This window comes from Medicago sativa, chromosome 5 (genome assembly GCF_051527215.1).
Source record: "Medicago sativa cultivar Bolivia chromosome 5, Bolivia_mono, whole genome shotgun sequence".
NCBI lineage: Eukaryota > Viridiplantae > Streptophyta > Magnoliopsida > Fabales > Fabaceae > Medicago > Medicago sativa.
The window spans coordinates 30,152,101-30,175,383 of NC_140753.1; the positions used below are offsets into that span (position 1 = coordinate 30,152,101).

At 34.0% G+C, this 23,283-nt stretch overlaps 1 protein-coding gene across 1 annotated transcript; it reads right to left on the minus strand.

Annotated features, from left to right (window-relative positions):
• Positions 1–8,184: 8,184 nt before the first annotated feature.
• LOC146921670 (putative polygalacturonase At3g15720) lies at positions 8,185–10,825 on the minus strand. The gene is made up of 7 exons (XM_085710786.1): positions 10,688–10,825; positions 10,403–10,540; positions 9,710–9,892; positions 9,376–9,583; positions 8,922–9,003; positions 8,709–8,817; positions 8,185–8,556 (listed from the first exon to the last, which is right to left on the minus strand). The coding sequence occupies exons 1-7, from the start codon at positions 10,823–10,825 to the stop codon at positions 8,209–8,211; spliced, it is 1,206 nt and encodes a 401-aa protein (XP_085566912.1). The 3' UTR covers positions 8,185–8,208.
• Between the last annotated feature and the right edge of the window lie 12,458 nt (positions 10,826–23,283).

Sequence of the window (23,283 nt, forward strand, 5' to 3'; positions counted from 1 at the left end):
CGCCGCATAGTCCTCCAGGTCGTCAGATATATCAACTCGATGTGTTTGTTGCTTTTATCACCAAACAACAAACATCCAACCAAATATAAGAGGAAACACTTCACACAAGCATCCCTACGCCCTCTTATGTATCTGCTCCATCATCTGTGCATCTATCAATCTGGTTGCAACAGAGAGGTGGTCCTCATAAAGATTCTTCAACGTCTTATAACTAATGTAAGCACCATATTCATCCTTGTAATTTTTCACAGCAACAGTATGTGGCACACCTAAGTGTGACACCATCAGTTCCGCTCCAGTAACCCGAGACACCTTCTTTGGATCGTCCAGCATCCACCCTTCAATGGGAATATGCAGCAGACACACAACATCATCCAAAGTAATGCTCATCTACCCTACAGGCAGGTGAAAATTGTTGGTCTCGGTATGCCACCTCTCGCACAGAGCCATAAGTAAAGCATGGGAGACATTGGCGTAGCCTGTATAAATCAAATCATGTAGACCGCTTGCCCTCACCGGATCCCAAAACCATCGCTGTTTACAGACCTTACGAATCTAAAATAATAAAGACACAACATAAACATTTTATGCAACACATATTTAAAACATTGTAAACATTTAAATAAAAAAGTTAAGACATAAAAATGTAAATTGGCGCGCGTAATTTAAAATTTAAATTACGCGCACCAATTTAAATGTTTTAGGTATCACATGTAAACATTTACGCACACAATAATCTAAGACAATTAAAAATAACACTTACATTATCACCTTAAATAATCTAAGAAAATTTCCTGCTCATTCAATCTATATTATATATAAATAAAATAACATGTTTCGGCTCTTTTAGGTTGTTTTTTTTTTGTTATTCCAATTATACACTTAAACATATTTTCCTACAATAATGTTATATTGTTGGTATTATTAAAAAAATAAGAATTTTTATTATATTTTGTTATATTTTGTTGTAAATATGAAAAGATAAATATTGTTTGTTGAGCTGTTATAATTGAAAGTCACAAATATTTATACTTATAATTTTAATCTATATCAAAAAAATTATATAAATTGTTGATTGTAATTTACACACAAATTTTGATAAAATATCATCGATAATATACACGCGTTAGCACAATAAAAAAATCGAAAAAACGGACGCGTGAGTTCCCGTCTTTTCGGTATATGATAAGTAAAAGAAGTGGGTTGATCCACAAATAGCCCAATCTATAAAACGGGTTGTATTAAACAAAAATTTATTAAACAACAACACACACATTGTTGTTTGACTTGTTTCTCTTCATTTTCACAAACTGACTAGCAGGCAACCAAGCATTCAAGATCTAGAGCAAGATTTATTTTACCTATTCCACCAATTCCATTGATCCTGGTTTCAAGATCTGAAAGTGAGTCTGGGATGTATAGGATTGGTGTAATAGGTAAAACAACACTTGCACTAGAAGCAAAATATATACTTGTTTACACTTTGTAGAGGGTAACCTTTTTAATTTCATTATCTCTTCCTGAGTTTTCAATCTTGAACTTATTATTATTAAATTTCAGTTTTGAATTGGTTTTGAAGTTGTCAATTATAAGTTTTTGTGTATATTATGTATATACAGTAGTATAATTTTCATTTTAGTCGATCTTACCGTTCTTGATAACATTTAGTAATTAACACAAGATCATATTAGTACTTATATACATCAATTAATTATCTTATTCCTTGTTATAATATTATGAGTGAGTTTATGACTGTTGTTTCTTAGGTACTTATGATTTTCTTGGGTGGTGAAAATATCAAATTAGGAGTATGGAACAACTAAACAAGTTAAGGTTGCATTTACAGTTTGTAATTTTAATCTGTGTATGGGTGTGGGGATAAGTTTTTACTTCTGGTGCCTCTAAGGCATGTTCTGGTTTGTTGACTTGTGTCTAAGTGTGATTAACTATGAAGCACCGACACAGTCACAACATCGAGTCACCGATACATCGAGAACGGTGATGATTTGAAAAAAAAAAATGAATTAATTAAATGTAATCACATGTATATGTGTCATTTTTAGTATAGGCGATTTCTTTTTCTGTTTTTTGTTTCTATTGAAGAACTACAATTGCATAAACCATTGGCTTTTGAAGTCCAGCATTATAATGATTCATTGGTCTGCCCTGATTCTGTTACCAGCTATTTTTTTTTTTCCTTCTGTGTATCAAGCAATTTGAACTAAATTTGTAGGTGATTATTTTCTTCCTGAGTGACCAATCAAGGGTTTAATCCCATATTAACTACACCTCACCGAATGGTTCCACTGCTACCGAGTCTCATGCGAGCCGGCGAGCAGGTCACCAGACCTCCCAAGAGAGAAGTTGTAGAGCTTAAGGGGATAAATCAAGAGGGTTCTGAAGGTTATGTTAATGTAAGAATTCCATTGAACAAATGTGGTGTTATTTTAAAGTAACCTTTTCTATTTCTATTTCATGATTTTACTAATCCTGACATGCTGTTTTGATTTTAGTAAAATTTCTTCCATTGACAATTTGTTACTTGTACTTGTTCTTATTTTATTTTTTTTTGGTTGGAAAATGCAAAATATATTTATATTAAGAACTCTATACCAAGCTCAAGGCGTGCAAGGACTAGACGAAGATTACAAAGATACATTCCAAGTGAACTTAGCACTTGATTACACCAGAGATATACACATTGAGATTCGCAAGAAAACAATCAAATGCTAACATGTTAAACCAACCTTCAATAATTGATTCGATACCAACACCCTTTAACTACTCTCACCACCGCAGAAACATCAGAACATAAGAGCTGAATAGCCGAAAAAGACAAGACAGAAACAGCCGAGAAAACCATAAATCACATTTGTCCAGAAATTTCACTCTACACAAATCTATACAGGTTCAGATCACTTGATAAATGCTGCAACTCAACCTCACTTAACAAAGTCAAAAACACAGACTAGAAACTCCCTCGACAAGAAACCAGAGAAATAACTCAACACGAACACCAAATTATGACTCGTACTCGATCCAAAGCAGTGTCTTCGGAAATTAAAATTCAGATACCATACATGACATTTGAATCTATATAAATTATGTCTATCAACTGATCGGACATCAATAGACAATATTCATCAATCCGGATTCGTGGACCAATCTCCAAAACTCCTAAAAGCTAAGAAAACCCGACAAAGAAAATCACATCAGAAAAGATTATCAGACCAATACACCACACGGCTCAAAGAAAATCAGAGGCTGAAACTGACAGCAGATACGTGGATATGCTTTGCTAGTGACTAGAATTGACCCCTCTTCCAACTGAATTTTCCTTTACTAACAATGACTTGTTGAGCTCTGAATCAAGCCCCTAAACGTTCCATTGGAAATAAAATCATTAGCTAAGAGAGTAATTAAATCCAAAGTCCAAACTTTTTTTGGTTCATATGCCCCGTACGTTTTAGTGGATCTTACCGTTCTTGCTAACATTCAGTGATTAGCACAAGATCATATTGGTACTTATATACATCAATTAATTATTTTATTTCCATATTAAATTACATAAACTGTTTGTTGTTTCTCAGGTACTTATGATTTGCTTGGAACACCTAAACAAGTTAAGGTTGCACTTACGGCTTGTAAGTTTAATCTGTGTATGGGTGTGGCCGTGTGGGGATTTGTTTTTACTTTTGGTGCATGTTCTGGTTTTTTCACTTGTGTGAGCGTGTTATTAACTATGTGTCATGTCGGTGTCATGTCGGTGTCTGTCTTTGATGTCGATGGACAGGTGATTAATCCACACCTTTGTTGTGTACTTTTGGTTATGTCTCTTCTTTGTACATCTCGTGCTAGAGTAGACCTTTGAATACAATTTGTTTATGAAAAAAAAGTTGCATTTTTGTTTCCACCCGTTTCGATGTCCAACAAATGTGTCATTGTCCAATCATATATAAATCCTCACAATGGGTTCATGACTTCCGATGTCGGACTCCAAGTTAGGTTCATGAAGTACTCCCCTTGCACATGAAAATCAGTAACAAGTCTGCCCCCTAAACAACCAGTGTTTCGATAGTTTATTCTTCCCCTTTATTTTTTATAGGGTTCAATCTTCCCGTTCGGACCCGACGCCCAAAGACCGAACCAGACTCTTATATCATTTGATACAGATTGAACCTAACTCCACCTCAAAACCATGGCTCCAAGGGGAGGATTGTCCAATGATATACAAATCCTCACACCGATTTCATGACATCCGATGTGGGACTTCAAGTTGGGTTCATGAATTCCTCCTTGCACATGGAAATTGGTAACATCATGCAACAATTTAAAAGAACCAATGAACAACCATTACAATGATACCAAATTGCCTCATGTTAGATCTGTAGACATGTGTTGGCTACATTTTGTTAAAACAATAGTTCTAGCAAGAAGTAAGACAAGATGTCTTAACATGTTGGTGCAACATCATATCTTACCTTATTTCACTTTCTGGGAGATCAATCTAAATCGTGAAGATTCCTGAATATTCTCTGAAGATTTGTTCCATGTAAAGAGTTGACCAAGAAGCGTGTTTCTAGAAGCAGAGATAGACGGTTTATACTTAGCGTGTTCCTTAAGAATGTTCTTGCAATATTTAAGGAAACATTTGATCTGCTTCAGAATATTTGTGCTGGAATCTCGTGATTCAGCCGGATGTCTAGCCCGATTTGTGCATCAAGCCCATTCTGCAATCAGGCTATATAAAGGAAGACTCAAGACCTAATTGATTACTGAAGCCGTCATTTACAAAAGTGTCTATTAGGGTTTTTAGTTTGTTCTTTGTTATTTGTGAGCCACTCGTATCTTTTGATGTTGGAGTTGGACTTTGTAGTTGAGTTGTAAAACTTAGAAATCACTCAAAGCTTTTAAGAACGAGTTGATTCTTAGTTTAGGAGAGTGTCTCCATTTGTCATTATTATAAGGACGATCACTGGGATTATGATTAAGAGGAAGTGAGTAGGGAATCTCATATCTAGGACATGGAGAGTCTTAGGTAGAAATTGCACGGATAGTGATTAAGTGAGAAGCTAGTAGACCGAGGGTTTTTATGTATGCTTTGAATTGATACTACTATAGTGAATTTCCTTCCTGGCTTGGTGATGACAGGTCATCTTACGTTATTATTAGCATGTTTTTTAGTCATTTTTAGTAGGTTTTAGCAGCAAAAAGGAGGAGTATTAGAACGATTGCCTATGATTTCAGGACTTTTGTAATGTTCTCCATATTTGAGTCTGTAATTCTAGTTTTCCCGAAACATAGCAATTTTTGGGGGGTTTTGAAGTAATTGACGAAGAAATCATGCAAATCGGCAAATTAAGAATATCTAAATGATTGTCAAGATTTTGGAAAGACCAAGAATGAAAATTCAAGAGGCCGCAGAAGACTTTACATAGGGAGGAATTCTGTTTCCAAGTTCCGAGGCAAGTTATTTGAAGACGAAGACCTAAAAACGATGAAGATCGAAGAAATTGGGCCCTTAAGCACACAAGAATGCGCCTAGAGCATGCAAATGCATTACCATGCGTCTAGGGCATGGAAAAGGTGCAATATGCGCCTAGGGCATGGCATATGTGCCCCAAGCATCTTAAATGCAAGGGGCGCAAGCATAATTTTATTCGTTTTAATGGGTTTAACCCGCATTTTTAGCGCAAACCCACTTAGAAATATCCACTATAAATACTAGTTTTCCTCATTCAGGATTTCTCGTTCAGAACCGTGGCAGTTCAAGAGGAAGTCTACTTTGGAGTTTCGGGAGAGAATCTATCTTCTCCTTGATTTTCTAGGGTATGTTTTAATCTTTAGTATTTTGTTTTTAGTTATTATGTGTAACTAATTCTTTTCAGGTTAGAGGTCTAAGATGAACCTCTGTTTATTTTTGTTTGATATTTATTTAATTTAATGTCATTTATATTCTATTTATTCTTTTGTATATTTATTTAATTTAAGATGAAACTCAGGTTAGAGTTCTAGATTAGGTACTTAGGTTGTGACATGGCCTAACATTGATATTACTAAATGGATGCTTATATCTTGATATTTATATCTTTTTACTTATAACTATCTATCTAGGAAGTAAGTGATTATTAATTAGCCAAAGATACCATAAGAATTGTTGACCCTAGATGCAAGTGCTTAGTGGCTAAAAACTATTAAGATTGAGTGGTGCCCCACCGAACCTAAGAATTAACTGGATAATAACTAGGGAAACAAGTGCCTAGCTGAAGGAAATAAGTTGTAACCTAATAGAACCATTCTTTTGAAACCCTTAGTAAGGTAGCGTAGATTAGGGCTGCCCGTTTGTAGAACTACTAAGCAAGTGTAGAGAGAGTGTGGTTTGAGTGTCCTAAGATTCATAGATGGTCAGACCTAAGGGAACCTTTGCCTTCATTGCCTTGGGAAACAATGGAAAGACAATTTAAGTTTATGTTTCAATTACCTTTGAATCAGCAAGACCCCGCACGTAAGGATCACCGTGCGATCAGCATGTGCTGTTAGCCAATCAGAGGGATAGATCAAAGTAGGTTAGTAACGTCCCAACGACCTCATCACTTGTATAGTCTATCTAAGAAAAATAAACGCGACATTACTGTTATTTAAGGATTCTCCCCTAAATCTGTTATAGAAATAAGAAGTTTCTTGGGATTAGCCGGGTATTATCAAAGATTTATTGAAGGATTCACGAGGTTAGCGTTGCCTTTGACACAATTAACTAGAAAGGGAGCAGCCTTTGTGTGGGATGTTTAGTGTGAGGACAACTTCCAAGAACTCAAGAAGAGGTTGATGATGGCACCAATGTTGATCTTGCTAAACCCGAGTAAGCCAATTGTATGTTACTATGACGCTTCTAGTAGAGGGTTAGGGGGTGTACTTATGAAGGAAAAAAACATTACAAGTGCAAAAATTACGGGTAGTAATTCTTTTTTTTATAGTGGCATAGTTGATTTTATTTTCATTCAAAACTTTGCTTGCATAGTAAATTGCATTGAAATCTTTGTTCTTATATTGCCGTAAAACTTCTCCAACTATGTAGTCACTTGCGTTTTAAATTAACTCAAAAGGCAAGTTCCAATCAGGTGCTATGAATACATATGTTGTTGCCAATTTCTCTTTAGAAACTTAGAAATATTTCAAATAATTTGCATCGAACTTAAAATCATTTTCTTTCATTAGAAAAATTCATAATGGCTTAGTAATTTTTAAGAATACTTGTATAAACCGTCGATAGAAACCAACATGTCCTAGAAAGCTACTCGCTCCCTTAACATTCGTAGTAGGGGGTAATTTCTCTATCACCTCTAATTTTGCTTGATCTACATCTATCCATTTGGAAAAACTTATATTTATATAATTCTCTCATGTTAAAGATCTCGGGTTTGACATGATTTTGTAGGCCCCAATGTTTTGGATACTAGTATTAAAACATGCCTGTCTCCTAAAGTTTATCATTTATCTTTGTACTTTACTTTAATTTATGCATTTATTAATTTATTAGATCACAAATAACCCAACCCCGTACTTAACATTCTTTGGAGGAGTTAAGGAACGCAAAGTCGAGGGACATAGCTTCTTTCTTAGCATAATGATTTGAAGGAAAAAAAATAAATAAATATCAAAGGTTAGAGATATTATCCTACTCCGTAACTAAATTCCATGTTCGACAACTCTTTGCATAAAAACATATATAATTTATTTGATTATCTCCCGATATCTTTCCAACTAGTATTAATCAAAACCATAGTTCCATTCTTTATCAATATGAAGACCTTGTTAATTAGATAGGGGGTATAAAACAAATATTTAAGAACTCTTTGTCAATCATGCCTTCATCAATGTTCACGAATTTACCATAATTAAGAAGGACCCCTATCACTTAATTTATAGTAACCTTTAAAAACCAGATGTTAAGGAGTAGAAAAATTCATAGAGATATTTCTAAATTGATACACTAAACCAAACTATTATTAAATAGAAAAAAAAAGTAGAGAGTACAATCTTGAGGGGAAAATAAAAACTTAGCTACAATTTACCAATTATTACAAAGACTACTACAACAAGAACCTTGGTTTACTTTCAACAAGAAAAGTGCTACGTAGGAGAAGATGAAAAAAAAATCTAATGTACGCTTGGTTGCTTTTTCCTTGTGTATTCTTGTACGAAATAGCACTATGATTTATTATCAGAAAGACACGACACATCTGGATAACATGAAGAGCATGTTCCATGTGCATTAGTACACGATGCATGTGGTTCCCCTCCAGCAGCACGAGTTATGTTAATATGATTGATTACAATGTTGTCGCAGCCAATGTTAGGGTCACAATTTAATTGGACCGTATTATCATTAACGGAGGTTCCATATATGTTGAGGTAAGTAACATCACTCACCTTCACTGCTTCGCCAGAACTATCGTATTTATGAGGATTATAGTTTTGATTAATAATAATAGGGTTCTTGACTTCTACAAGTTTAATATCTTCGTATGTGATCTTCCTCGCATACCCACTTCCTCCCTAATTCAAACAACAAAACAAATATGTTATTCTGAGAATATTTGAATTTGGATATAACTCAACTCTACAAAATCAATTTACACCATCAATATTTTATACAATATAGTCACGACAATTGTCAATTTGTTCAACCACATACGATCTATGTTTACCTTCCATGTCTTGATTCTCGCTCCATTTGAAGTTCCCGTCAAGGTGCAATTTTTAACATATACCTCTTCAACTGTAGCATATTCTCCACCTTTTCCAAGGCTTCCGACACTAGATTCAATAATTTTTTATAGTTCTAATGTTAATTGAACTAAAACATATATAATGTGAAAAAAAATTAAATTGATAATATATATTAACTTTACTTTGTTTACCTGATGCCATGGCCAGGTCCACAAAGAACACCAGTTATGTTAATAAAACTGGAGCCAGAGTTAATTGCGATGCAATCGTCACCTATAAAATAATGGACAATAGTTAAGAAAAGTCAAAATGAAAATAAACAAAGTGATTTTATCAAATAAGAACAATCAAAACAAGACAGAGGAGTAATAAATATTCCCTCTGTTTTTACTTATAGCACCACTTGACATTTTTTACACATAATAAAAAAAATTGATAGTGTAACTAATGTGTATAATTTGAAAAAAATGGAAGTATTAATAAGATATATTTTTGAAAAAAAAGTAATAAATATATCTTTAAATTTATCAAACGTCTTATAATTAGGGTCAAAAAAATGTTCCAAAATGATTTATGAATATGAACAATGGAATATTAAAAGTGATTATCATGAAATCTAAAGTTGAGTTTATGTATCATACTGACCAGTTCTGATGGATAAATTATTAATGATGATGTTGGATGAAGATGCGATATCAATCCCATCAGTGTTTGGACTATTTTCAGGCGCAGTTATCTGAAGATTGGAGATGGAAGTGCCTTTGCATGAATCTATACTTATATGATTTCTTGGGCTGTTAATGTGATTCAAGTTGCTAATTGTTAGACTTTCACACCCAGTAAATTGAAAAGCCTGCATATGTGTGCATATTACCACGTGATTAAATAAATAGTTAAATACATAATTAAACATTTCTATGTAATTGAAATAAAATATATCAAAATCCAAATAATAGCTATATCATGTTTATCAACTTACAGTTGGTCTATTACTTTCATCATCATGATATTTTTCCCACCAAGGAGCACCTTGACCATCAATTGTTCCTTCTCCGTGTACAGCAAGACCATTTATTCTTGAGAACTGAACCCATGATGTTCTTTTATTATCTGTCCATTTCCAAGCCTCAATGTCTTTCGGAGCGGTGATAGTTCCTTTAATCTGTCAAGCCAAAAAAATAAATGTATCCTTAACAATGTACAAAACTGCATATCATACAAAAAATTCAACAAAATAGATGAAACAACCACCATTATGAATGCCCAAACATTCCTGTCAAAGGCATCATAAAATTTTAGGAAAATATTAAATTTTTAATTTCACTATTTCAACAAAGAGATTGGAATAAATGTAGAGATCATTTTCTATGCATCGATTGTTTAAACTTTTTTTTTTGTGCAGATGTATCCAATCATGTTGCCTTTTATTTTAGGTTAGTTCTTAAAATATCTCTAACAATATATATTTTGTATTAGGTATACATATATCGTGTGATTTGGTTGAATGTACGTATGAAAATGTAGTATGTATACAAATTAAAACGTGTATTATGTTTTAAAAGTTATACTAACAAAAGCAATAGTTTAACAAAATTATTTTATTTGTTTTAAAAAATTAAGTGTCTACTTATTTTGAAATAGATCAACTTTAATTCTTTTCAAAACAGATTACCTCAACTTGAGTGGTTGTGGATTTGCATGGACCTTGAAACGATAAAGGTTGCAACAGGAATGTTTTGCCTTCGGGTATTATAAGTGTCGATGTGCCCTGAGTTGTACCACATACATCGTTCCATGCTTTCAAAAAAGCCTTTGTAAGGTGCAAAATAATTTAAATTGATGTTAGATTTGAGAAATGTATTGATATAAAAAAAATGCAGTATACATACAATAAATACAAAGTATAACCATTATAATATCATAACAAAATGAAATAATAAGCCAGAATAATATATACATTTGAATCATCAGTATTGCCATCCCCAGTGGCACCATATGTAAGAACATTAAAGTTAGAACCATCGTCAGGTGTTATTCTACCACCCAAGCAATGTGAAGCAATGACAAACATTAAAAGGGTAAACAGAATCTTCATAATTTATATGAAAATACTAATATAATATATCGAGAAAATGTAATGGTATAAACTTTTTTTTTTGAAGGAAGGTAATGGTATAGACTTGTGAAGTGAAAAGTGCAGCAATGATTACAATTTATAGACTGTTTTGGAGTACCAAATAGAGGAAAAACACACGATTACTAAGAATTAAAAACTAAAATATTATTTTTCCTAGTAAGAAAATTTCAAATCATAGCTTTACCATTTCAACATTTTCCTAAAAAAAAATCACATTTGTGTTTGGTTCAGGAAAAATATACTTTTAATCTTTTAGGTATTTTAGAAAAAATAAGAATTTAGTAAGAAACAATATCCTTAATATAAAAACAGAATCAATATCTGATTACATTCTTTTTTAAAAAAAAAAATCTGATTATTTTTAGAAGAAAATGAAATTATGTTTTTGATGTCCACAATTCTATTACTATAATGATGAATAGTAACTTTGTATCAAATGAAACTTATAGAAAAGAGTTCTCTATGATCATAACTCGGTTGTAAGGACATCACATTCTATATTCAGGGGTCGGGATTCAAACTTTGAATTTCTCATTTATTCTCCTTAAGTGTGAATTCAAGTCACTAGGCTACTTGACTAAAAAAATTATAGGGAAAATTTCAAGATATTTTGTAATTTGTGTTCTCTTCCTAAATTAAAAATTTTTTCGATAACTTATATTGTGTATTCAAACGCTTAATGCTAAATTATCCTTACATTTTTAAATGCTAAATTATCCTTACATTTTTAAGTTCGTTTAGATTTATGTGTGTTTTTCTTTTTTTGAAGGGTGATTTATGTGTGTTTAGCTTTCACACAACAATCTAATTATAGTCAAAATATTTTTATTGAACAATTTTGTATTGATTAATTATTGTTTTTATTGAACAATTTTGTATTGATTAATTATTAAAATGATTTGCTTCCAAAAATAAAAGTGTTGTTTATGTTTTTCTTTACTTTGAATCATTAAAAATATGAAATGGATATTTTGAGTATATTTTACTTCTACGTTCAAAGTAGAAATATTTTGGCATCCAAAGTCAGATTCATCTTTTGAAATTTAGAAATATAAGCTTTTGTTCTTCTAACCAAGAGTGGTGTTCCTCCAAAAACAAAACCAAAAGTGATGTTATGGCTAAAGCAATTATTTTTAGTTTAATATGATTTCAAATAATATTATGGAAATTACATATATGGTTTTATATGAAAAAATTTCATAAAAAATATGGATTTGGAGAGAGAGAGATAGATCAAGTATATGAGTATTTTTTTACTGAATCAAGAGTGAGGAAGACATCAAGGAGCCGATGGGCATCCCGACTAGGTCGACACCTCCAGGGAACTCCAATCCTCTGCCGCTCACTGATATATCCTTATTATTATTATTTTTGGTACAAGAGAGGGCAAAGCCCAAAAAAAGAAGAAAAAAAACAAAACTAAGAAGCTTATCGAACATTCCTAGGCATGCAAGCCCCGAATAAATCATCAAAAAGGATTCTTTTGACCTCACAAGCAGGAGACTCAAACACTAGAAAATTAAAGCGATCTGTAGAAATGCTTAAATTAGCAAGCCAATCAGCACTCCTATTTCCTTCACGCCAAGTATGGTTGAGTTGAACATTCCAACTCATCTTCAGCAGCTTCCGGATCCGGTGAACTAAAACAGGAATATTCCCATTGAACTTGAAATTATCAGAAATCATGTCAATCAAAATCTTTGAATCACTTTCCACTATAAGATGAGAGTAATGTTCCCTCCAAGCCATGTCCAAACCCAAATATAGCCCCCACATCTCAGCATGTAAGGCATCACAAGCTCCAATCTTCTTAGTGTAGCCTTTGATCCATCTACCGTCTGAATCACGAAAAAGGCCGCCACATCCAGCAATAACCCCCATATCCTTGCAAGCACCATCACTATTAAGCTTGATCCAACCTTCTTGAGGCCGCTTCCAACCTATATAGATGATTTCATTCAACTTTGGACCTTTACGAACAAGCTCCAGGTTACAATCTTCAATATCTTGGACAAATCTCTAAATTAAAGAAATTGGGTTGTTCGGCCTAATATAACCAGCTTCAAAAATAGTTTTATTCCTCCACTTCCACAAGTACCAACATGTCCTCATGAAAGTTGTCTTCCAACTTAAAGTGTTCGTCCCAATATCTTTCTTGTTGAGGTTATTGAAGAACCAATCCCTGCAATCGAATGAAAAGAAATTAGTTATAAAATCAGATGGAACGATGTAAATCCATACCTGAATAGCGTAGATGCAATCACGAAGCACATGAAGAACAGTTTTATCTTCATTTCCACAACACGAGCAAGTAGGAGAGATTCCACCACCCCATTTACTCCTTCGGAAATTTGTAAGAATGCGCCCGTGTGTAGCCAACCAAATAAAGGTTTGGATGCGATGTGGGCCATGCCACTTCCAAATACTTTTCCAATCACCCTTCAAAGTCGGGAAATCATGATGCTGCAAAGAATAAGCACTATAAACTGTGAAATGGTGGGTATTAGTTCCACTCCACCCAATAGTGTCTGGACCATCATCATCATTAGGAATCGGAAGTGCAAGAATTTGATTAACAGTGTCAGCTGGCAAGTTGTTTATGAGGAAATCAATGTTCCAATCTCCAGAAGGACTAAGAACAACCCTAACCGATAGAGTTGTATCCATGTAGGCCTGGTTACCTATAGACATAAGTGCTCCATTGTTAGGAACCCACTTATCTAGCCAAAAATTAGTATTACGACCATCCCCAATATTCCGCACCATATGACCTGGAAAATCATTCCAAATGTTTACCAAGGCTTTCCAAAGAGGAGAATCGTAAGGTTGTGCGCTATTGTTAGCAACGAGGTCATTAGTACATCCATATTTGCTGCGAAGAACTCTACACCAAAGGTCTTCCAGATTTTTAATCAAATTCCAAAGGATCTTAAAGAGAAATGCTTCATTCATCTTATGAGTTTGTCGAAATCCAAGACCGCCATCAACTTTAGGCAGGCAACAAACATCCCAACTAATAAGATGGGCTTTCCTACCTTGATCAGAATTTCCCCAAATGAAACCCCGCTGAATTTTATCAATCTCATCACATATAGTCTTGAGAATTTTAGCATACTGCATATGGTAGTAGGGAATTGTGCTTATAACAGACTTAGCGAGAGTGATCCTACCTGCCAAACTTAAACATTGTTGCTTCCAACCATTCAACTTACTCTGTATTTTATTAACAATATGATTAAACTTGCCTCTCAAACTCCTTCCAGGAGCAAGATTAGCCCCAAGATACATGCCCAAGCTATTGACCTGATTAAACCCTGTGTGATGTAAAATATCCTCGCGAAGTTGGGTATCAACATTCTTGGAGAAATATACACGAGTTTTATTTCTATTTCTCTTTTGACCAGAGGCTTGACAAAAAGTATCAAGGCAGTGCAAAACACAATGAGCCTGTTCAATTGAAGCTTCTGCAGAAAGAAGAAGATCATCAGCAAAAAGTAAATGAGATATTTGTGGACCATACCTGCCTGCGCGCATTGGAATCCAATATTTCGCTTCTACCTGATCAGCTATCATGTGAGACAATCTATCCATACAAATGACAAAAAGATAAGGGGAAAGGGGGTTTTCTTGCCTAATTCCTCTAGTGAGATAAAAGGTATCAGTTTTTTCACCATTCCACATGATTTTGTACGACGAAGACGAAATGAAATGATGAATGATTTGAATGACTTGTGGGGGAAATTTATACTCCTCTAAGCATTTCTCCACAAAATTCCAGTTAAGACGATCATAAGCTTTTTCTAGATCGATTTTGATAGACATGAAGCCTTTTTTACCTTTCATTTTAGATATGGCGTGCACCATTTCTTGAGCCACAATAATGTTGTGGTGTAGCAACTTAACCTAATAATGTTGTGGTGCACCATCCTTATTTATTAATTTCATTAGGTATGCAGCAACTTAACCTAATAATTTCCCTCTAAAATGTTGCATTAGGTTAGCATCAATTTAACCTAACAAATTCTATCTAAAATGCAGCGCACCAATTTAACCTAACAAATCCTTATTTATTAATTTCATTAGGTATGCAGCAACTTAACCTAATAATTTCCCTCTAAAATGCTACATTAGGTTAGTATCAATTTAACCTAACAAATTCTATCTAAAATGCTGCGCACCAATTTAACCTAACAAATTCACTATAAAATGCAGCAATCCCTAATATTTCTCCTCACTGTTGAGCTTTTCATTCCTATCATGTTGTGTCATCCTTTGTATATATCTATTGTTTCTGTAGACTTTTTTTTTGACAAGTTGTTGTACACTTATTTAATACGTTTACAAATAGAATACACTAATTTACATGCAAACTCGGCTACCCTAATTTACATGCAAACTCGGTCATGTCAATCCCTTAACAATAAACCCGTGCGACACACGGATCAACAATCTAGTTATATATAAAGAAAAAAGGGAAAAAAATTACAAGAGGGGGGCCAAACAAACCCTCGAAAGAAAACGAAAATTACGGAAAACAAAAATTAGGTAATCCCAAACAGTCCCTAAAAAGATCTCCCAAACAAACTCAGGCAATGTCCCACCAAATAGATATATAATTGGGCAATAGCTAATTTTGGTATATAGTTCCAAGGTGGAGCTAATCTTCGGTACAAACTTGAGACTTCATTTCAACTTCTTCAACTAATTTTTCCCAATAAATTGTGAGCTTTTTATGAAATTCAACAACATTAAGATTTGTTGTTTTCTTTCTATACAATTCAAGTTGCCTCATATGTCATAAAATTTCATTCAAATTTATTGTTGGCTCAAATGATATATTCTTTTGAATTTTATGCCAATCGAGCCATTTACTTTTGTGAAGGAAAACCACCAGATGCACGAAAATACTCTTGTAGCAAATAACATGCAATGACTTAAGATGTTAAACATAGTTAACATATTTTTATCAGTATCAATTCTCCCATTCTTTGAACCTTCAACAACCTCTTCTGGTCGTGCCAATTAAGTGGGCTTCACACTCCTTCTTCGATAAACCCTTTTCAGCTTTATCTTAGACTCCATCGGGCCAATCATTGTAGAACACCGATAACCCCCTCCAAAAATACTTGAAACTGCAATTCCAATGTTCTACCAAGCTATTGAGTTTCTGCTGCAATCTTCCCTGCTAGTACTTGTTCCACCTCCTTTTCCGAATTTATCAAGAATGTGAGTGACAGAAGTTGAAGGAGTGAGTCCACCACTAAAATGAGGTTTGACAAGCACTGCCAAGGATTTGGTTATGTCCAAAAGAACCTCTGCATCAGCTACTTGTTCTCTCGGTGTTGTGACTGACTTGTGTAATTTGTTGTCATCGCTGATGCTCATATTCATACCTCTTATGTTCCAATAAAGAATTTTCATTGATAAGGCTTTGGTAACGAACCCCGAGAGTGGGTTTGATATCCTTTCTTCTTCTTCTGACTACTTTTGGAGACAACCTCGGTAAACCCATCCTCATCTGCTACATTCGAACCAACCAGGGCCTTTTGAATTGTTTCCAAGTCTTTAGTAATAATCGGGCAGCAATGTGGAATAACGTTAGCAAAGGGATGCGACTTTGACACAGGAGAATCTGAGAGTAATTCCACTCCATCACTTTCACCGTCAGACCCCTCCTCATCATTGAGCTAAAGTGCGACTGAATGGGGTATTTTTGTCAAAAGCCAGTATATTCAAGTCTGCAGTTTCTCATTCCCTCCTTCACATTGGACTGAATTGCGACTAATTATGGGGTAATCTCCTGTGATAAATTCAGCACCGGTTCAGCCAATGTGGGCATATCAGTATTACAGACAATCTCGTCAGTAACTTTGTAAAGCACCAAGCAATAAGAGAAAGCAGACTTATCACCTAAGGCATTCACACTTGCGTTCAGGGTTACTGAAGTTTCAGGATGAACAGTAGTCTTAGCAACAGTCAGATCACTAGCCGCAGGCATGTGCTGCTCAGTAGGCTGCTCCGGCACCACAATTGGCACCGTAATTTCCAGCACCGGCGCTGTAGAATTAGAGTCGGTTTTTCAAAAGCAATTGAGGACCCATTGCCGTGAGGATTTTCACGAGGCTGCCATTTCTTAGTCTGCGATTTCTGCTGAATGGTTAACTGTTTTCCCTTTGTCCTATACCTTGTTGTCATTATTGCTATCTTTATTCACAACTTTTTCCGGATGCAACCAGCGACAGTTTGAGATCGAATGGCCTAGAATTTAGCAGTGCATACAAAAATCAGGCAGCCATTCGTACTCAATCTCAACTGGGAACGCATAACCCTCCCTCTTCATCGTGATCTCATAAAATAACCGACGAGAGAAATCTAAATCAACCAGCACTCCTGCATAATGACCAAAAGTGTGTTTCTGAGTCGCGACATCAATAATGAGTGGGGTTCCAATCGCACCGGCAATTTCCATTAATGTTCGTTCTAGCCAGTATTCTTGTGGTAAGTCAATGAGCTGTATCCATACCTGATAACAGGTGAATATTTTGATTTAACCTTCGAAACACCACTGATGCAGTGTAAACACGGTTGCAATTTCACCCTAATTTCTATTTCAATTGTATAACAGGCAGTTGAGGAAACTGTTACAAGGTTAAGGCGAGAAGGAGCCAGAAGTCGGAGAAGAAGCAAACATGACAAACCAGGAAACCCTAGGGGAGGGCGAAAACCCTAGCATAGCCATTTTTGAAAACAAGTGAAATAGAAACAAAATTCAGTATATGAATTTTTGTAAATAAGTGTTTTGTATATTTTGAATTTTTGTAAATAAGAGTTTTGTATATTTTGAATTTGAAATATACAAACAAGTTTAATTGAATATGGATTTGTTTTAGAATAATTTATTTGAGTTAATTTTTTTTTTGGGTTAATTATGTTTCTATTCCCTATAAAATAGCGACCTTGTAAGTTTAGTCCCTACTTAATTTTAATAGCATTTTTAGTCCCTATAAAAAAAATTTACTTATAATTTTAGTCCCTGCTAAAACAAAGTTTGATTAATTATCCTTAAACTCTTAAATTTTTGAACGATTTTTTTGAGACAAGATTAGAACACTATGAAAGGTTCCTTTACTAAAATTTAGAATTTGCTGACATGAAATGAATTAAATATGAATTTTTTAAAACGACAAAAGTTAAAGATAAAAAGTAATAAAATCTGGATGTAGAAATCAAATTTTGCAATAATTTTTTGCGGACGAACTTTTAGTAATGTTCTAAACATGTCTGCAAAAAATTGTTCAAAAATTTAAGAGTTTAAGGATAAACTAAACAAATTTGAATTGAGTAGGGACTAATACTCAGTGCAGAAAAACAAAATTAGGGACTAAAAATGCTATTAAAATTAAGTAGGGACTAAACTTACAAGGTCGCTATTTTATAGGGACTAGAAAAATTAACCCTTTTTTTTTTTACAATTATTTGAGTTATAACTTATTTATAAATTTTGTTATTTTAAAATACTTATCTGATTATTGTTCTCAAAATGCATATATTTTGTTCGAAAATAAATATTTGCATTTGAATTGAGGTACTTGATTTTTCTGAAGTGGGAAATATTGGAAAAATCATATCTTTTTTTTAGCATAATTTTCAAATATAGTTATCAAAATCTACAGTTTAATTTTTGTCTAAAATTGATTCAAAAAAAATTGTACGAAGTTGTTTTTGTTTTTTATGATATAAGACAAACAAGTCATTATTCTCCATTGGTATGTTATGGATTTTTTAGGTTTACCTAATTATAGATTTTTAAACTGACTAGGATTGATTCTACCCTCCCAATATCATTATGATATAAGACAAACAAGTCATTATTCTCCATTGGTATGTTATGGATTTTTTAGGTTTACCTAATTATAGATTTTTAACCTGACTAGGATTGATTCAACCCTCCCAATATCATTGTATGTTTCATTTATGTTAATAAAATTATTATTTGAATTATATATTTAGCTATCTTCGAATTTGATTCCTTAAATTATGGATAAATATTGTAGTAGAAAAATTAATGATATGATTTGATTATTAAAATTTTGGATAATATAGATTACATAAGTGTAAACATAGAAATATTTCTTTTTCATCAACACATATACAAATTTGCTTCCTTTGTGTTCAGAAAATATTTGTTTCTATATTTACATAATCATTCAATGTATATGTAAACCAAATGTGACATCCATACTTCTTTTGAGTTTTAACCCTCTTGTACATAGGGAAAATGTAACACCCTGGTTTTCAAAACGTGAGTGCTTTTTTTTTTCTTTTCTTTTAAAACAACGCAATACCTTGCGCTAAATTATTTCACGATCATCTTTAATTTAAAATCAGATTAAATATTTATTTGAAACATTTTTCAAAATAACGATCTGAATCAAATGCTACATTTTACAAAACAATTCTAGGCAATGAGTTTTCAACTTCAAATCATACACCTCAAAATATAAAATAGTGTATGAGTATTCATTTCTCATGGTAGTATCATTTACAACAATGTTAAAACAAAAGTAGGTAAAATACACATAAGACTCTATAAGAAAACATCTAAGTTGATCCTTAACTCTGAACTGGGATGACATGGTACAAGATCCCACCAATGACATCAAGCCTGATCGCCAAACTGATACACCTCCAAAGTTTTGTCAAACCTGCATAACAGACACCCTATTTGGATTTGTGGAAAAGCCCAATCCATGAATTAAAGTAAAGGGTCACGATCTAAAACCAACATAATTACAAAAATACAGTAGGCATGGCATACTAGCATGGTAAATGACATCAGCATAAACATTCCTCACACAAAATATAACGATGCACCATTATCCTAGCAAATGAAGACTCTACATGTATGATATCCACTAGCCTATCACATACAAATGATTCCAGAATAATCCACTCCGCAGAGGGTCTTTGGCAAAACCTACTAAGAAGTTCGTGATTCTCATACTTACACATATGAGGTAAGCCCCCCACAATGGTCGAGAAATCATATGGTCCCCATTCTGACACATCTAAGGTAACACCCCCCCCCCCCCCCCCCTCCCTAACAATGATCGAGCAACCAAAACTCATTAAACCACATAGATTTAAGGTGGTTCCTTCACGGCAGTCCACACCCCGCGCGTCTCAACTGACTAAGACGTACTATAAAATCCATGCTTCTCAACTAACTAACATGAACCATTGTTGGTCTATATGGCTAGATAGTTACCAAGCTAGAGGGAGGGGGGTGAATGGCGCGTTTAAAAAACTTTTCGGAGATTTAGTGAAAAATGATTTTAACAAATTGACTATTTGAAATTTGCTTGAACAATCACAATCAATGAATCAACAAATAGCAAATATATGTGGAATAAGATTTTATCTTAGAATTGAGAGATTCACGATACAAATCTTTTTACACAATCAATTATTAACAATCCTTGAACAAGGTACAAAACAATACACAATTTCAAACCAAACCTATGAACAAAAATATTATGCTATCAATTCAAAAACACAATGCAAGTGTAATTGAAGAATTGAATGGACTTTGCAATCAATTGATCTAAGCAAATTGTATGAAACCTAACTCAATGAATTAGGTCAATTTTCAATGAAAAACTACTTAGATCAATACTAGCAATTAACCTATCAATTATTCAATTAATCACAAACAATATTGAAAAGTAAAAAGGATAGGGAAAGAGAGAGAGAGAGAGAGAGAGAGAGAGAGAGAGAGAGAACACCGGTGTTTATAGTAGTTCACCATATTTCGTCGTCTACTCTACTTGATGAAGTACGCCTTCACCAAGGTCATCCACTATGTAACAAATGTTGATTACAATGTTTACAAGAGTTCCAAATTAAAGCCCTAATTCTTCAACTCCTATGTAAACTACTCCCCCAAACTTTAAGTACCCCTTGAATTTGGTGCTCCTTGAATCTTCAGATCCTTGAATTACCCATGCACTCCTTCGAACTCTTCGCTCGAGTCTTCAATGTTATATCTGGCAAACGAACCCCCTTCGACTTCAAGAACAGTTAGAAAGTCCCCCAAGTCCTTTGGAGGTGGAATGAGATTATTCACTTCCTTTGAAGCCTTGATTAAGCCCAATCAATCTTCTTGAGAGAACCAACTTACAATCCCTACTTGCACCCTAGAGAATCTATACACTCAAAGAAGAAAGTGATTCTAAGAAAAAGTGTTTAATCCTGAAGAATGTATGAACAATGAGTTTTTGAGACCTAGAGAGAATAGTTGCAAATGATTCAATAAATTGGGAGTTGTGAGGTTAGTGCAATATATACGAGAAAAGAGAAAGGCCAAATTTTCGCACAAAATGAACTGTGTGAATCGATTCACTTACTATTTGAATCGATTCAAAGCATATAAGACAAGGAAAAATTATGATGAAGAATGAAACGTGTCAAGAGATAATTGAGTCGATTCAAATAGGCAATAAGATGTTTGATACGATTCAAAACAACTTTGAATCAATTCAGACTAAGTCAGAGAGTTTGGTGAATCGTTTCAAATGAAAATGATATGATACAAGGCTAAATCGATTCACTATACAAGTGATACGATTCATAACAAGTCAGATAGTGCCATTTTGTTTCAAAAGATAAGTGAATCGATTCAAGCCTCATTTGATACGATTCATCAAGGTCAGAGAGCAGAACAACACATCTAGGACACAAGGAATGCACTTTTGAAAAGAGACAATTGAAACACTTTGATCAAGAACACTAAACTCACTAGGGTGCTTTGTACAATCTAAAATCTAGTTAACAAGTAAACTAATCAACAACTAGAAACAACAAATCTACAAGACCAAATGTCATAAAACATCAGCAAAACCTAGAGGCTTCATTCTCCCCCTTTTTGATGACGTCAAAAGAAGATATGTTCGGCAAGCTCCTTCTTTTTTTGTTTTAACATAGCTCCCCCTGAAACGTATAGCTTATTGCAGGCACAATAGCATATAGGCGACAATACTAATGGCAACAATCATAACATAGGCATAAAACCAGTTAACCATTCATAACACAATTGAATAAACCAGTAAATCACATAAAAATAAGTAACCCACATAAAAAAAAACACACATAAAAAAAACAAGTAAACCACATATCCAAATGCTTCTCCCCCTTTGATAACATCAAAAAGGGATAAAGCAATCATAACATAGGCATAACAAGCCAAAGTATTTAAAAAGGTGCATGAGAGAAAATGCCACAACAGGCCAAAGTATTTAAAAAGTAGACATGATGTAAATGTTTAAGAAAAATGAAAGAAGCATGATAAAGTCCAGTGCAACCAGCCATCCTAAGATCCACTTTCAGGATTGAAAGAACCACCGACATCATCATTTTCAGGAAAGAAGTCATTGGTTGAGATGTAAAGGTTTGTATTCCACTTGTGAAATTGCTCCTTCATTTCATTGAATTGGTTCTCTTGAGTATCAAACCTATGATTGATTTCCACAAAGCGTTCCTCTTAATCATTAAACCTTTGTTTCATGAAGGACTTGAGATCACCAATACTAGCTAATACCATACACATGTCTGATCCTTGAGCATTAACAGTCTGCTGACCTTCTTCATAGTTAGGGACATAGTCAGAGTCACTGTCATCCTCAGCTTCACCCATCTCAACATCACCTTCTAACCCAACATCCGCATTGTTGCGGTTAGCCTTTATTTCTTCTGCCAATGCATGTTCAGTCTCAGCAGGAACAACAATGTCATCATAATACCAGAAGTCACCATCAGAGTAGAACCACTTGAAGGGATTTTAAGAGAGGTTTTTCAAAATTTTATAATCCTCTTAGCGGAACAAATCCCATTGAAACGGATCTTGATTAAATCATTAATCACAAATCAAACAGAACACATGCTTAAACACTTTAAGGATTCATGTGTTTACCTCTTGAAGCGCAGAACCTTTGTAGAAGAAATATTTCTGATCACGAGCAAAGCAAAGCAGCGATGCCTCTACTCAGTCCACACGAACAGAACTTCTCCGATGACCGGTGCTAGCCAATTCCAACGGAGATTCAGAGAGAACAAGGTTTAGAGAGCGGCGGCTAGGGTTTCACAACTTTTGTGAATTAGGTTAAGCACTCACAAAAAGTTAGTAATGCTTCAGCACAAGGGTTCTATTTATAGAACCACTTGTGTGGTCAGCAAGACAACACTTAAGTACACTGTACCTTACGGTGGACCACGTTTCTCTATTTTTCGTAAATTAAATAATAAAGTCATATTTAATTATTTAATTACTAATAAGTCTTACTTATTATTTTATAAATAAGTCTCACTTATTTATTTTATAAATAAGTCTTACTTATTTATTTCTCTCTTCTATCTGTCCT

What these genes read in the sequence shown, in the direction of transcription:
- LOC146921670 (XM_085710786.1), bottom strand. Translation starts at nt 10,825, where the DNA reads ATGAAGATTCTGTTTACCCTTTTAATGTTTGTCATTGCTTCACATTGC. An exon ending in GGACCTGGCCATGGCATCAG is followed by an intron (nt 8,818 to 8,921) that starts GTAAACAAAGTA and finishes TATTGAATCTAG; the next exon opens with TGTCGGAAGCCTTGGAAAAG. An exon ending in CGAGAATCAAGACATGGAAG is followed by an intron (nt 8,557 to 8,708) that starts GTAAACATAGAT and finishes TGTTTGAATTAG; the next exon opens with GGAGGAAGTGGGTATGCGAG.